Below are 17,119 nucleotides of genomic sequence, written 5' to 3' on the forward strand. Positions count from 1 at the left end.
TATTTACAGACATATTGTTATTTTAATATTACTTATCTTTTAATGGTTTGTTCACTTTATTTTGAATTGATTTATTGCAAAATATAAAATAACCAAGATTTTCATGAAGACAAAAATCAGGACCGGACTCTTAAGTAGTCAGAACTTGGTGTTATCAAGTATATTACTTAAAACGAAACTTATATACATGCACTTAACGTGGATGTAAATATGTTGTTAATCAATTGTAAAATAATTATTCTATTTTTAAAAATAAGTCAAACGGTATATCGAGATTTGATACTATAAAAAGCCGGAACAAATCGTAAAAAAAGAACAAACACAAATTCCATGTCAACTGAATTCGCATTTTTACGGCATGTATACCAAAATAACATGACATAAGAGATGATAATTACATTGTTATTAAAATAAGAACTATATTTATTAACTTATAGGTTAAATAATATTTAAGACATAGTCTAAAACATTCGTTGTAAAACTGTGACAGGTGTAATTAATTCGATAGTCACTGAAATTCCATATTTATAACTCCCAAGTGAATTACAAGACAAATTGTTTTTTTCTAGGTTATCAATCTTAAATAAGCGTCCTAATGTGGTAAAAAAGGACCTGGGGAAAGATTTGTGAAAACAATTACTTAGTTTTGTATATAACGCACAATATCACGCTGATCTTTGCCTCCATGGGGAAGTACATTTTTCGCCCACTAAAGGCTTCTAGCATTCTTGGCGACTTTCAGAACATTAATTTCTAAAGTACATATGAATATTAATTTGCTTAATTATACATATTTAAGATCAGTGTACATAATTCTCATGTAAATATAATTATTGTAAAATATATAAAATTCATTGACGTAAATCTGTTGTCACGTGATTGACGTTTTCTATATTTCTGGTGTCAAGAACATGCTTGTATACTTGATATGAATGAACTAAATAGTTCAGAGAAGATATTAAGTGAATTAGATAATGTTAGATATTAATATTTAAACTTTACACCATCCTATCATGAATTTCATAATAAATTAAATATATATATAATTGACTAATAAATAAATAAACCATTAGATTAATATGTTAAGTAATGTTAGTATAATTGAAAACTTACCCAGCCTACTTTTTAATTCTGATGGCTTGAGAGCTGGTTCCTCCAACACCACTGGAGGGAGAGGCGGTGGAGGCGGAGGTGGAGCTTCATCACCAGAACTGGTGCCAGTGGATCCAGCTGATGACACACCGGATGAAGCGGACGCTTGGACTACGATGGGTTCCTCGGAAACTGATGCTCGACGGCTGCCCGCTGCTGACGATATGCGACTAGCCTAAATATTTAAAAATACATATTTTAAATAATAGTTGTTTGTTTGTTTTCTAAAATATTTTGATTTACAATTTGAATATCTTATTACATAAAAAATAATAATGAAATATGTACCCTACTTGGTGTTTGAGGAATATCTCGATACAATATTTAACAATCTTTCATAACTTAGCTAGTAATATTATGAAGTGTTTTGTAGTAAGCGATCTTATTAGCCAAAAAACCTTTTTAAATTACATTCAGTACGTTAAATTTAATCAACTCAATATAATGAAGTAATAAACTAATTAAAAACTTTCTTCATAATGAATAATCAAAAGTGCCATGTAGTGCTTTAAGAAAAAAAAATCCAACCTAATTTTGTAATTTAATTTTAGAAAAATTACAATGCTTACAAAGTTCTGAGCTTTGTGGGTGAGCGCTGCTAATTTGGTTGCTAGTGTGGACTTCGTTTGACTGTCAGGTGCTGGTGGAGATACTTCTTCGTAAGCTTTGTTTGTACTAGAAGAAAAAAAAATTGAAATAGAACAACTATTTTTATTGTATTGTAGGCTTCTATTGTAGAAGTTTAATTGCCATTGGTCGTTATTTGACAAGGATTTGTTATGATTATAGTAATACACGTACACGTATGACCAACGGCTTCACAAATTTTCCGAGGGACAGAAAACTACTAACATTTAAATATCGGACTATTACTGAGATTTTCTTGACAGAGAAGCCGAATAATATTTTATTGGTGGGATTTTAATCCAAAACCTAGGGATCCTCAGATTTATAATGTACAACGTTAATTTAAATCTTCAAAAACAAAGTCAAGATATATGAAGTCATAGAATCTAATCGCGTGAGACGCTATTTTCTAGAATCTCGCCTTCTTTTAGTATTTCAACTTCCCATTCGCTGGATTCACTTACGTTTCAATGTTCTCTTTGGTGCCGTAGTCAACTATCAAGGCAGCACTTCCAGGTCTGCTGTGACTTCCTGAGTCACGAGAACTGCTCCTATCACATATAAATTAAGTTACAAAGATGTTTCTAGGGCACAATACCAACATATTGCTTTTTATTTATTTGACTCATATAAAATCTACTTTAAAGTTAATATTTAATTATACGTATTTACAAAGTAAATAGTCACGGAGTCTTAATGTTACTAAAGTGGAGACTGCTTTCATAAAGTATCAAATGTTACAATTACTTTACGACACTGACAATAACGAGGTTCCGTTTAATTCCAAATATTTTTAAAAAACACTTATCAGATAGAATTCTGGTATCGGTACCTTCTTCTCTGGTGTTCTTCTCGTGGCAAATAAATGTCTTCGTAGTGATGGTCGCGACGGGTCGCTTCGGCTCCGCTGTCGCTGTCTGAATTTTCCTGTGGTTGAGTCACTTCTGTTGTTCCATGGACCTCTGCTTTTACTGCACAAATAAATAAAACTGTCAGTTTATATGGTAATAAAAAAACGATTCCTAGGCATGCTAAAAATTGATGATTTGGTTACCAAATAGTCTTCGTAATTACAAAGACGGCCCAAAAATCGTTTTTAAAGGATCTCACAAGTTATGTATATACTTATAAGTAATTCTTACCAGTCATTGTAGGAGCCTCCTGACCTTCAGCCGGGACTCGTGGACCTGGTGAACGCGAATGGAACAGATCCCGGACTCGCTGGTATAATGCTGCTGGGGCGTTCGAGTTGGTGTTGTGAAGAAACCAGCCTCCAGTGTTGGCTGTTTCAGCTTCTGATGCTGAACAAGCTGTATCCAAAATACCAATTAAATCGGTAATCGTCTCAATGGCTTATATTGTCAAGTATTTGTATTTTTTTTAACAATTTTTCGGAATATTTTAGGAATGCACTTATGGCTACAGGTACGGTCTTCTATGTTGCCCATAAACAAACATTGGTCATCCTTCCCCTAATTGCATATGTAACATCATAGAAGACACGTAACAGGTAATAATTAAGTGTGCTCGGAACGAGGCTGATAGAATATCTTTTTTATTTTCAATTATTGTGGGGAGGTGGTTAAGTCGAATGTTTTCCAAGCACTATGAGTAGCATTTTCTTAAAGAAAAAACCCTATTTAAAACAAATGACTTTAAAAAAATGTTTGTGATAACAATCAGGACCGATAAGTTATCACACTATTCGAGGTAATTGAGGATCCACACGGCATAAAGAATGAACTGTAATATTATTATTTGTTTCCATTTGGATTTAATTAAAGCAGGTATGGTATTGCTCATTGACAGTGATTTAAGTAATACCGAATAAGTTATAACAAATGTTTCATTGTAGATTACAGCCTAAGCTAACTTAAGCTGAGTAGATGTAAATGTAGACCAGACATTTTTTTAATGTTAGGCGGACAGACAAATGTTCCACCTGATGGGTAAATAGTCATCACTACCTGCACAAATAACTTCTGTAAGAAATATTCACCACTCCTTACACCACCAATGTCACCTTGGAAACTAAATCTTTTTAATCTTTGTATCTGTAGTTAAGTATTTTGACAGTATAATATATGCTGAGCGAATTGCACAAAGTCCTATCACGTCTTCCCCTCGCTTTGGGAAATGAATCGATGATGTAGATTTAAATAAAGTATGTCTCAATTGGAGACGGTTCCAGTACAGAAAGACTTTGCCTAGCAGTGGGACATCTACACACTCGTAAAAAACTATTTCCTCGTAAATGATTAAGTGCGCTGTACGTATGAAGTCGCCAGCGGCACAAAGTTTTAATACCTAACTATTAATGTTACCAATTGGCCTTCTTGCCCTATTTGGATTAATTGCTACAAGCTAAATATTTCGAAACACAACCCACATATTCGAATAATTTCATGCAATTAGATTATTTTCCGCTTTTGCTGTAGAAATTGTAGGTTGTGATTACTGCAAAATAATACATTTCATTTTTAACAGAATTTCTTTTCGAATATTTATTTAAAAATTACGATTTGTAGAAAGTAGGTACTTTCGTCAAAATTTTCCTGAAAATGTAATTTTTTTAATTTTAATTTTTCAAATTGAAAATATTTTCTTATGGATTGAATGAATGAATGATGAATATTCATTAGGCAGATTTAGAAATCCATCCAATGAATTTATTTTAAGGGCTAATATCTTATTAAGCAATAACAGCCTGTAACGCCCAATAGCTGGACTAAAGCCTTCGTTTCTTTTAAGTAGTTTTGGAGGGTATTCCACCACTCTGCATCAATACGAGTTCATCACAAGACACATGCAGGTGTCGTCACGATGTTTTTCTTCACCACCGTACATGAGTTTATAGTATTGATGAATGCCATTTTTTGGACAACTTACATTTAAAGCCTGAACACAACATCGCACTAGTTTGGTTTAGCGATTAACGGTAATAAAAATCCTTCTAAAACTGAACAAACTTGTCTCAACAATCACCAAAAATTCCATAATATTGACATTTTAATATCTTATGACCTGACGCTATTGCTTCGAAACTAAGAATGTTATTCGTTACAACGCACCCAGACGCATATTTCCTGAGTTTTCCAGCTCACTACACCTTACTTCCGTTACTGTTTGTCGATTAGTTACACCACTCAAGTCTTTATCTATAAATTAATACATTCTGATAACGTTAAATTACTTGTAACAATTATTTTTAACATTAAACATGATGTATTGATGTATTCAATGCTGTTTCTAATATATTTTTTAGATTTATTACTGTGTAAGGTTTCTTTTAAGTCTAAATTTTAATTAATAATGACTCTAATTGCTAATAATCGTTTATTAACTTTAACTAATTGGCCACTTTACAAGTAGCGATTGCTAATATCGAAAAAAAGTAAATAAAAAAAAAATACATTAACTTTATAATATATCATGTCTGGTTGGGTATACAACCTTTTTTGTAGACATGTCACGTGTTGCTTGAGATAAGGATGATTGTTTGTTATGATATTGTGGGTTGGCATATCGATATATGCACGAAATAGGCATGTATTCGTACGCACAGCCACGTAGTTGCGCGTTGCGTGGTGCACAATATCAAAATAGATTTTATTTTAGTCACAAATTTAACGATACTACGGCTAAATACAACCTGGTACATTTACAAATAGAAATCTAAAAGCAATAAGAACCTTTTCCTGAACAGTTTTTCTGAGAATATTGATGTTCTTTAAATAATTTTTAAATTACACAATAAATTATGACGGTAATCAGCGTTCATATAAGTTCTCCTAATAATTAAATTTTATAATTTTTGTTTGATTACGAACTTCTAAATTTATAGTTAGTTAAAAAAAATTCTTACCCAAACACAATATCATCAGCCAATGCTATATCATTACCGTCTAATTTCATAATGATTTATTTAAAAAAAAAAAACGCACGTACGCCTGTCTTGTCATAGAAGCTTGGGTTTACTTTTGGCCCGAAATTAGAGTGATTTGGACATACAATCTCTGAGTCATTGAAAAGTTGTCATATTAGTTGGTTTTTGTTATTAATAAAATTTTAGGTTATTTATTTGTTGTTGATTTATTGATGGAAGGCTGGTTTATTTTTTGAAAAATGCTGCTAGCATTCTTGCCGCTACTCCACGCTGACAAGATTTATACAGTAGTTAACGAGTTAATGTTAATAATTCTTATGGAAATAAATTATTGCTGATTGAGATTTGTTATTAAAAAGTCAGATAGTACGAGTCTATTCTTTTTGATAAGCCAATTCTCTTCTGGTTAGTAAGAATATTCTATCAAGACCTGTTTATCCCTTTTATGTCTAAAAATTATAAATTATATCAAATTTCACGGTACCACTTATTTTCCAAATATTCTGGACCTTTTATAAGTAAAAGGGATGCTATAAATATTAGAACATAACAAGACAGTACGTACCGGAACTCTCCTCTCCAGAAGAACTGTGATTCGTTGCGCTCGTGGCTGAAGTTCTCTGCATTGGGTTGACGTACAGTCCATCGGCTGGTCCGGATCTGGCCGAGCTGATAGATCCCACAGTTGATGATAAGGATCCTCTTCGTTCATGTGAGCTGCGTCTCTCGCGCTCTGGGGCGTGGAGATAGAATGGGGATCGGGTCCCATTTGCGTTGATGCAGTTTTGTAGAGCACACTGAAGTATGAGAAAATATTTTGTAAAGATATTTGATAGGAATTCATATAAGCTGTTGAGCATTTAAGATTACTGTAATTTTCAGTTAGCAATAGCACGTCAATAAAGACTTCATTTAAACATGTTTATAATAAAGGACGAAACAAAATATTGATAACAAATTAAATATAGACGATAACCTAGTAAAAACCACGTATTTGGAATAAATTTAACATTACATACAAAGATATGTATTATATTTAATAAAAGTGAAAACGAAAAAAAATTTAAAAATTCACATTTAACTTTTATTATTGTCAAATTGTTAAATCTCAAAATAATGTTTAAAAAAAACCATTAGATGTACTGTTATGTTTAATTAATAATAATTATTATTATATCCAATATTGTCTTATAACAACAAACCTTTAAAGTATACAGTACAGTGCAGTACAACTATGTAAGGTCTTTGATGTAGTTGACACTATTGTACTTAAAATTAATATTGGGAAATAACTTACTCTAGCCTCCCCAGGTACGCATGCGCAGGAATGGATCGCTTTGTACGATGATAATTGTTTGTTGTCCGCACCGGCCGCACCAGCAGCTACCAGCACGTTTAAACACTGAGAACAAGATCATTTATTTATTTGTATATTATAATTAAATTATACAGCCCTTAAAATCCCTTGTGCACAAAGTTTTCGGTTCTTAGAAAAACAAATTAATTACAATACAATATTTAAACTTATGCATATAAAGTAAACACATAATTGTCATAAATTGAACTTAAATAATACAAACTTAACGAAACAAAATGGCTCCTACATTATTAAAATATAATTCGATATAATTCTATTTCAAAAGCGTCTTTAACGATTTTTCTAAATAGATTCAAATAACGAACATAAATACCTAAAACTTATTTTTTGACGTTACAAATAACGTTATAAATAATTCAATCGAAACATTTTCTAATTACTGAACGCTCATCACATTCAGCAACGGTTATATCAAATGAAGCAAAACGAATATCATTGGCCCGATTGATACAAGCCACTGCTCAGGAAATACTTGCAATTTATTAAGAACCAGAATATACTGATGCACTGCGAACGCAGTAAAACGCTTAAACCTGGGAGCTTCGTCGACGTTCAAAACGCCAAAAATTTTTTCACAATTTCAATTCGCAAAACAAATTCGATTTCCGAATGAAAAACATTCCCTTGTTTTTTTGTCAGCCCATAGCGGAATTTGAACCCAGCGGTGTGATTCGTAAGAATTCACTTCGAATCGCACCCGTGAAATGTTAACAAACGACTTACGGTAATATTTCATTTTGATACATGTATTCTATAAATTTTATAATTATTATAATTAATGTAGTATTTTCTGAAATTTCACGATCGAGTTCTGCGGTGAGTTTTGATTTTCTTGTTTCAGAATACCTCTACAGGACCTACATTCTTAAAAGCTTGTAACTAGACTGGGAAAGCAATCAAAATGTGTCAATACTTGTAGCCGTCAATGTTGTATTTTATTTCACGTAGTCTATTGCGTGGTTATATTTTGTAATACAAAAAAATATATCTAATAATATTTTTTATCTCTTTTATATGACCTTGATATGCGAATAAAGCATTTGAACAAACGCCATAGGCCTTAACGCCCTTTGCAACATATTAGAAACTTCGTTGCTAACATTGAAATATTGCAATGCAAAAAATTAAGTCGTGTAGTAAAAATATTAACCTCCTTTGATTAATATTTTTACTACACGACTTAATTTTATATACGGTGTATAATTAAAACTGATACTTATAAATGTAATTATACAAAAAGTAACCTACCTACGACGAGCTGTCCGTTCCAACTTCGTAAGGGTAAAATAAAAAAAAATGTTATTAACAAGATACGAAAAACGAGAGCTAATTATTCGTAGCCGGCAACTTTTTTTTATGACATCGGTAAGCGGAAGAGCAAATGGGCCATCTGATGGTAAGTGGTCACCACCGCCTATAGACAATGGCGTTGTAAGAAATATTAACCTTTCCTTACATCACCAATGCGCTACCAACCTTGGGAACCAAGATGTTACGTCCCTTGTGCCTGTAGTTACACTGGCTCACTCACCCTTCAAACCGGAACCCAACAATACTGAGTACTGCTGTTTGGCGGTAGAATATCTAATAAGTGTCTAGTCACATACAAAGATAAAAAATCGTATTCATCACCAATGTGAAGGAAAATTTAACATCATCTAATTCAACAGACTCTAAAAAATTTCTAAGACCTCATCTCAATAATTACTTTCACTAGAATGTAAACGGTTTCATTTTGAAGTAAATCTGAATTATTATTCAAGGGCCTGTCATTAAATGAAAGAGAAAACCCAGCCGTGCGCGTGCGCAATTACGTATCCAAATAACTATAACGCTTTGAAATGATACACTTTCCAAACGAATCTTTTGTTTTCGTTGAAATCGTTTCTAGACGAGAATTATCTTATCTAATTTTGTATGAAATTTAATTTGATGAGATGATACCTGCCTTGTCTTGGTGGTAGGGCTTAGTGCCAGGCTGTGACACATCATAATCATAAAACAATACTAAGTATATAATTTGTATAGTATTGTATATCATTTGAAGTATGTGTGTGCCAGTATAATGCCTCTGGCACAAGGGACTTAGCAATTTTATTGCCAAGGTTGGTTCATCCGTTTTGAGGGATGGTTAATGTATCCTGCAATGTTTATATCTGTCAGGCTGCCTACCTAATTGAAATAAAAATAAATTGTATGCTATAATTTTAGACCACCTTAATGTCAATGCACTCGAAGGCATAAGTGACGTAAAACAAGTACATGAAATATATTCTATGTTAATATTATTAAGTGCGAAAATCGTTTGTTCGTTTGAAAGCCGTAATTTGCATGTACATCGTCCGTTAATTGAGTCGTGTTATTAACATAAAAGGTTTGTTAGTGCATGAACGCACTAATTTCCACTATAAATTAGACGAGATTAATTTTTTTATGGCAATAGTTGGCGGACGAGCATATGGGCCACCTGATGGTAAGTTGGCACCACCGCCCATAGACAAAGGCGCTGTAAGAAATATTAACCATTCCTAACATCACCTATGCGCCACCAACCTTGACAACTAAGATGTTATGTCCCTTGTGGCTGTGATTACACTGGCTCACTCACCCTACTAGCCGGAACACAACAATACAGAGTACTGTTATTTGGCTGTAGAATATCTGATGAGTGGGTGGTACCTACCCAGACGGGCTCACCACCAAGTAAAACACTCGATTATTGTTATAATATTACGAATAGCAGAATATTTTTTATTGTTATACATATATATGTCTCCACAGGTATTTTGTCCGTGCTTTTACTATGTTTACTCATTAATCTGTATTTTTTTATTTTAGTGTGAATGTGCCAGCATTCAATTACACAATTTAAGTGTAAATCACAATTAAAATTAATCGTATTGGTTGTAATCGTAATGTGTTGATTAGACATTGTAACGAAAATTGGTTATTAAATTTATCAAGTAATTTAATGTCTATTACATTATGTTATTTATCGTTAAATCAGACCACGTGATTGGTTAACTGAAAAACAATATACTTTATTCAGTGAAGATAAAAAAAGCTTACTTCTAAATGATGATTCTCAGCTGCATCGTTGATAGGGCTCTTGCCGTGTCGGTCCAAGTGTAGTCGGGCTCCGTGACGTAATAGCCAACGTACTGTCGACAGATGACCGCGTGATGCTGCGAAGTGGAGCGGCGTAGCGCCATCTCCGTCTCTCGCATTCGGATCCACACCACGTTCTACGATCTAGAAAGAGACGACAGTAAACACAAAATTAATGTCAATATTTATAATATAAAATTAATATAATATTTTTCATCACACTTAAGTACTCTCAGAAGTGATCGAAACTGATATTGTGGGACCAAATTATTTCGTGTCGTACGTGTTTCGACAGACAGACAGACATGACGAATCTATAAGGGTTCCGTTTTGGCTACGGAACCCTAAAAATTATCGGCCTTTTCCATAACAGGCAGTAAAAGTTGATTTATATATGAATATTCTCTAATTTATTATCTAATTTCAAACGGAATTAATTTCACCCACATTCATAAAACTAATAACATTAAATTGTCGTTACTATGGAAACGAGGAAATCCTTTCTAAGTGTAATTGAAGAATAAAATTACTCTCACATGTCGATCTGCTTTATTTCTATGGAATCTGTATAACTAATTCACATACGTTACTTAACGAGGAAATACTACGTTCATAATTGAGGAGCTGAGTCTAAAGCACGGATACTCCTTGCTAAATAAAATGTACGTAAATCCAAATTTTGATAATAACTAGCGGAGTCCAAAGGTCTAGATATAAACAAATTTTTTTATTCAAAGTTATTCGATGCATGAGAGCCGAGATGGCCCAGTGGTTAGAACACGTGCATCTTAACCGATGATTTCGGGTTCCAACCCAGGCAGGCACCACTGAATTTTCATGTGCTTAATTTGTGTTTATAATTCATCTCGTGCTCGGCGGTGAAGGAAAACATCGTGAGGAAACCTGCATGTGTCTAATTTCAACGAAATTCTGCCACATGTGTATTCCGCCAACCCGCATTGGAGCAGCGTGGTGGAATATGCTCCAAACCTTCTCCTTAAAGGGAGAGGAGGCCTTTAGCCCAGCAATGGGAAAATTTACAGGCTGCTAATGCTAATTCGATGCAATCAAATCAACTCATAAATTTAGAAAATATGTTTATTTAACATTGATAGGTTCCAAGTCTACAATTACGGAACCAAATAATATCAAACGTTTATCGTTAAAAGCATTTCATATAAAAAGTAAATAAAGAGAAAAAAATATCACAATAAAGAGCAATTCTCCAACAAACGAACTGTCAAGTCATTAGATAAATCACAGTATCACAGTCTGCGCGTGCGCACTAATCGTTTCCCGCTCTGTGATTGATTGCGGAAAGTTATTGAACTCTAATTAGTAGATTTTCTCTTGTGAGTTACTTTTACGTAAGATATAGTCATTGTAGTGACTTAAAAAAATTAATTATGCACACGCCTTATATAACATATGGAAATTAGTAATTTCGTTCAACTTTTTTTAATAAACTAGTAATATGACGGCACAATAAGGTCGGAAGTTAGATAATATTCTGTCACTAAAACCTAATGCTACTGCTTCACCTGCGTTAATTTTGTTCTATAAGTATTCAAAAGCGCCAAGACTATCGCGTGATAAATATAACAATAAGGTAATATGAATTGTGAAATTAATGTAGATGCAGGATTCTGTATCTGGTTTAATTTGAAGTGTTATCTTCACATATTTGTATTACAGCACATGCATAAAAAAAATTGTACATTCGATTTTGACATAGCAAATCTCGCTACTGACCTTGGAATGACATAAAGCGTACGAAATTACAATATTTTTCTTTATAAAAGACCTTCGTCGAAAATTTCGCAATACTAAAAGCAGTTCGATATCATAAGTATTCAATAGATTATAATCTATAATAATTTATGTCATTCATTGTGACATATTGTAAATTCTTTAACATGACAAATACCCACGGGAGCGGTGTAGTATCATTTAACCGGGTATATATATATATATGTTTTTGTAGTATCAATATAAGGTGTCGTATATACGGACCAAAGACTGAAAGAAGCAAAGAAGTATCATTGCATTTTCATGTGCTTTATTTATGTTAACAATTCATCTCGTGAAAAACATCGTGAGATCTATGACGTAAGTGTTTTATGAAAACCTGTCGTATATCGTTTTCATCGTGGTGGAATTCGGTTCTAACCTTCTCATCAAACGGACTGGAGGCAACATCCCAGTAATGAGACGGTTACATGCGATCAAAGCTTTTGACAAATTATCATAACATATAAACGATGTACATACATATGTTAAATGTTAACCTTTCTCAATAAAGTAATTACGAAATATAAGAAACACAATACCCTAATTAAACAATCATTAGTTCGACGTAGAATGTTTACTAATCAATATTTCGTACCCCAATTTTTATTACAACATGTAACCAACGAAACAAGTGTAGTTGTTGAGATATTTCTTAAATAACACGTCTTATTTCTCGATTAACATCTACCGTTCTATCTGAATCTGTGCTTGTGCAACTCCGTTGTGACTAGAGTATACTCTTATCTTAAATCGGATTATGACATGACGGACTTTAAATCAGTTTACTGTAATATAATGGGGTTGAAAGATGATAAGATTGGAGCTGTTTGCAAATATAAAACGGAAACGAATGCCTGTCTGTAAATGCGTCATTTTTTTCATTGGTAAAGAAGGCATATTATTCGATACAAGAGTATATCGATGATAGAAAAGCGTGGAGTTAATGCTTGTTGACTTCCAGGAAGGAGACATAACATACATAATTGTATTTAGTTAAATACAATTAAATCAAATAATCAAAAAATACAGTTATGTTAGTTAACATGACTGTATTTTTAGATATTGAAAAAGAGCAACTACTGAGTTTCTTGCCGGTTCTTCTAGGTAGAATCTACATTCCGAACCGGTGGTAGATTTACTTTTAATAGTTTGTTAAATGACGATTCAAAAGGGCTGATTTGATTTGATTTGATTTGATAAAGGCTTGTTCTTTTAAGGAGTTTTGGATTATATTCTACCATGGTGCTTCGAAGCGAATTGGATACATGTGGTAGAATTTCAATTGAAACCTTCAGGTTTATTCAAGCTGTTCTCCTCCATGATCTAACACGAAATGGTTTATATAGGCAAGTTACGAGCGTGGAAATTTAATCCTGGTTATGAAGTCACGTTCTTGGATAGAGGTTTGGACCATCTCGGTTCTTAATACACGATATTCATCGAGGGTTGATTAAACCTACACGTTGCGGATATGTATCCCTACTCTCATGTAGTGATGCTTCATAATTTGGTGTTTATTTGGTGGTAGAGCCAATGACTTTGGGTAGTGGATATAATCAACTCACTTTCCCTTCCACTTTCTTATGTCATAAAAAAAAATGTGTCTCGCCGTTGATCTGTTCTAGGATCAAGGAGAATATAAACGAATTCGATTGCAAACTCCTTAGTACCTTTTTTGGTTATAATATTATACATATAATCTCACCATCCATTTGACGCAGTCCAAGCAACCAGTCTGTGCAGCAGCGTGTATGGGAAGCATTCCGTCTCGCGCGCGCGCATCCAACCGTCCTCCGGCCTCGAGGACGAGGTACTTGAGCACAGCGAGATGTCCCTCCTGCGCTGCGAGGTAGACCGGCGTGACGTCATTGTCCATAGCCGTGTTGGCACTGTTGAAAAATAAATTTATAAGACTTTTGAATACAAAACCCTACCACCAAGTATCAATGGCTAATAAACCAGTCTGGGTTGGTACCACCTACTCATCATTCTACCAATAAACAGCAATACTATTATTACGTTCTGGTTTGAACGATATGTAAGCTATTTAACTTACATATCGTCACACGCACAAGGCACAAAGGACATAAAATCTTATCTCCCAAGGTTAGTGACGTACAAATCTGTGATATGAGGAATGATTATTTTTTCTTTTCTGTACTAATGTCTATTTGCCGTGGTGACTACTTACCATCATGCGATCTTTTTTCTAATCTGCCTACCAACGACGTGCCCCATTTACTTATATATTTGACAGAATTTCTTCAGAAAAGAGTAGGTGATCTTAAGATACTTCCCTTCGCCGTGAAGCACGAATTGAATCATAGTAATAACAACGAAATAAGCAATATAACATAATGATGCCTGCCCAGATCAGAACCGATCGAAACGAATCGAAGGTCGACCTTTGATTAAAATCCACGTGTTTCAATGACTTTAAGTCAATATTACTTCCAGAGAAACTATTTTGAGTAAAAGTGAAATAACAATTTCTAAAACTTCTCATCTCATATTTAAATATTAATAATGATTTTTTAGCGTATTATCATTATTCTGCTCGTTACAACCGTAGTTCATAAAAGTCTATAAAATGTAGATAAAACGAATTTCTTCGACGCGATCGTAAAGCTTATATCATTCGCTTGCAATATTCGTGTCAATGACCCGCGATAAAATACTCTCTACACTAAACCAAAAACTTTCGTTGTCAGCGCTTTACAACTATAGAAACTTGTATATATTTAAAATTATCGCGATAAGTTGCGACTGCGACTATGTATTAATAAAAAAATGTTATATATTTATTTGCGATTTAAATTATCTATACTAATATTATAAATGAGAAAGTAACTCCGTCTGTCTGTCTGCACTGAACTTAATTGGGTGAAATTTAGTACGAAGCAAACTTGAACCCTAAAGAAAGACATGAGCTACATTTTTATGGCTAACACCTCATGACCAGTTCCTAAAACACGACCGAAGCCGCAGGCAATAACTAGTTATACATACAAATGAAATATATTATATATTTGCTAATATCAAAACTTGTATGAGCAAATTATTTGTTGAGCTAATGAGATCCTTTGATCAGGTCGAACATAGGAAGTTGACAAATGAAGGATGAAGCGCTACCCTGAAATCTGTATGTATTATAAAGGATATATCTGTCTGAACCATAATCAAAATAATATTACTTTTTTTTTAAATGGAACTCAAAATTAGATGGAACAACTTTAGAACTTACGTATGTGGCAGAATTTCCTCATAAGCACCAACAACGTCTACCGTTTAATTTCTAAATTTTACTTTTATTTTCATACAAGTCCAATGTCACGTGAAAATATAAATAGTCCAACAATAAATTTAACAAGATTTTGTTGATTTAGATACATAAATGATTATATAATTGCATATATTTATTAAAATATACAATTCTGTATAAGCGTTTCCTGTTTTACCTGTTTTGTAAAGAGTTATACAATACGACTTGCCCGTTTCCTATTCTACATAGGAAACGGGCAAGTAGAATAGCAACGGGCAAGTAGTACGACGCCAAAATGTAGTAATCAATAACAACTGCAAACACATCAACTTGACCGGTGGAACGACGCGTGAACAGGCGTGATCCGAGAGGGGAATCATAGGGGTCATGACTATGTACAATTGTTATTAATAAATGTGTAAAGAATTTATTAATAATAATATTTCGTCAATTTTTTTTTATCGCCAACAAATTTGGTAACCAAAGTATCCACATGTCTCAAATATCAACTGTACAATATGAATAGAAGACATTTATTTGTCAAAGCCCACTTAAATAAGAAAAAAATGATAGCAATATCAATATACCACACCCCCCCCCCCCCCCATCCTACAAATCCGCTGCAGCCGCTCCTGCGCAGTATAGAAAAAAGAAGCAAAATTGTTTATTATAAAATTTTATACAGAATATATACATGAAAATCATAATTATATTAAATAATTCATTAACATCTGTGTTATTGAGATTTCTACTTGAAACCTTGAATAATAAATAAAATCAATATCCAATTATTTATTTTTTTCTCCTCGTGCAATGTAGTAAATTAAACTAACGATTGTAATTTGTTAATATTCATTGAATATATTTTGGACCAATCAAAAATTCGTATCAAAATCCTGTAGGAGATTGGTAAAGAATGAAATTGGTCATCTTTAAATTGATTAGCACACCACACACGTTCACCAAACATTCTACCACCACCAATTTCATATTGCTATGTAATCCAGTAATTATATATACATATAAAGTTACCACCAAAAATTTTTTTGTTACCTACCTAATTGATTGTAAATAGAAAATACGTACAGTAATGTTAAAAGTCTGTTATCATGTACATGTAGAAGTTGTTCACTATAACAATATAAGTACGTAATGTTGAGGTAAATAAAACGTTTTTTTTTACCTCCTTATTTTAGATCTAACCTAACCTCGACATAACAAACCTCGTTTTAACGAATTACTTGATATAACAAATGCTTACTTGCTCCCTTCCGATTTGTTATATCGACGCACTGTATATACACTTTATGATGTATGTATTTTTTAATATTCTGTGCTTATAAAACGTCGACTTGAAATTGTCGATCAGGATTTCCTATGGGTTTTCTCCGCCATCTTGAAAAAATGCTAATTCTTGTTTTTTGCGATTGCTGTCTGGCATGGTACGACTATTGCAATTATATAATAATTAATTAATGATTGATATTTTTTTGTCTACTATTTAGATCATTAAAATTTTACATCCATTGTTGATCATTATTTAAATATCGAACGAAAAATACAAGACTGTGTTTTTTTTGGTTTTTTTTTAGTCGTGATACTTATCAAAAATATATGTACATATGTGTGAGTCTTTATGTTTAATAAATTAAAAACTGTCGAAATATAGAGTTTCAAGCTGTTTTATATGATCTTAATATTAATTATAAGTTTCTAATTTATATTTTATTTTTACTGCTTTTTATCTTAATTGTATTTAAATTATTATTTTTTTGCTTAAGCTTAGTTCATGCTGGGGTCTCCTATAATAATTGAAGGAGCACACAACTTGTAACGCTTATATTGTGTAATTTTAATAATATGTATTTAAGTTGTATATTTTGTTGAAGACTCGTTATTAAATAAATAAAAGAAA

General features: G+C 32.9%; 1 protein-coding gene across 4 annotated transcripts in view; it reads right to left on the reverse strand.

The window, feature by feature from the left end:
* The window catches only part of LOC125070163 (espin), a 94,878-nt gene that overhangs the window by 17,293 nt on the left and 60,466 nt on the right, over nt 1-17,119 (reverse strand). For 3 of the 4 annotated variants that reach the window (XM_047679900.1, XM_047679897.1, XM_047679901.1), the window contains 9 exons: nt 13,648-13,831; nt 10,113-10,295; nt 6,963-7,067; nt 6,231-6,462; nt 2,922-3,089; nt 2,612-2,750; nt 2,244-2,330; nt 1,722-1,827; nt 1,114-1,327 (listed from right to left, as the gene is read on the reverse strand). In XM_047679900.1, coding sequence (XP_047535856.1) covers nt 1,114-1,327; nt 1,722-1,827; nt 2,244-2,330; nt 2,612-2,750; nt 2,922-3,089; nt 6,231-6,462; nt 6,963-7,067; nt 10,113-10,295; nt 13,648-13,831 — 1,418 coding nt within the window. The remainder of the gene's footprint in view (nt 1-1,113; nt 1,328-1,721; nt 1,828-2,243; nt 2,331-2,611; nt 2,751-2,921; nt 3,090-6,230; nt 6,463-6,962; nt 7,068-10,112; nt 10,296-13,647; nt 13,832-17,119) is intronic. The other variant, XM_047679899.1, reaches the window with a different exon arrangement.

This window comes from Vanessa atalanta, chromosome 16, assembly GCF_905147765.1.
Source record: "Vanessa atalanta chromosome 16, ilVanAtal1.2, whole genome shotgun sequence".
Lineage (NCBI taxonomy): Eukaryota > Metazoa > Arthropoda > Insecta > Lepidoptera > Nymphalidae > Vanessa > Vanessa atalanta.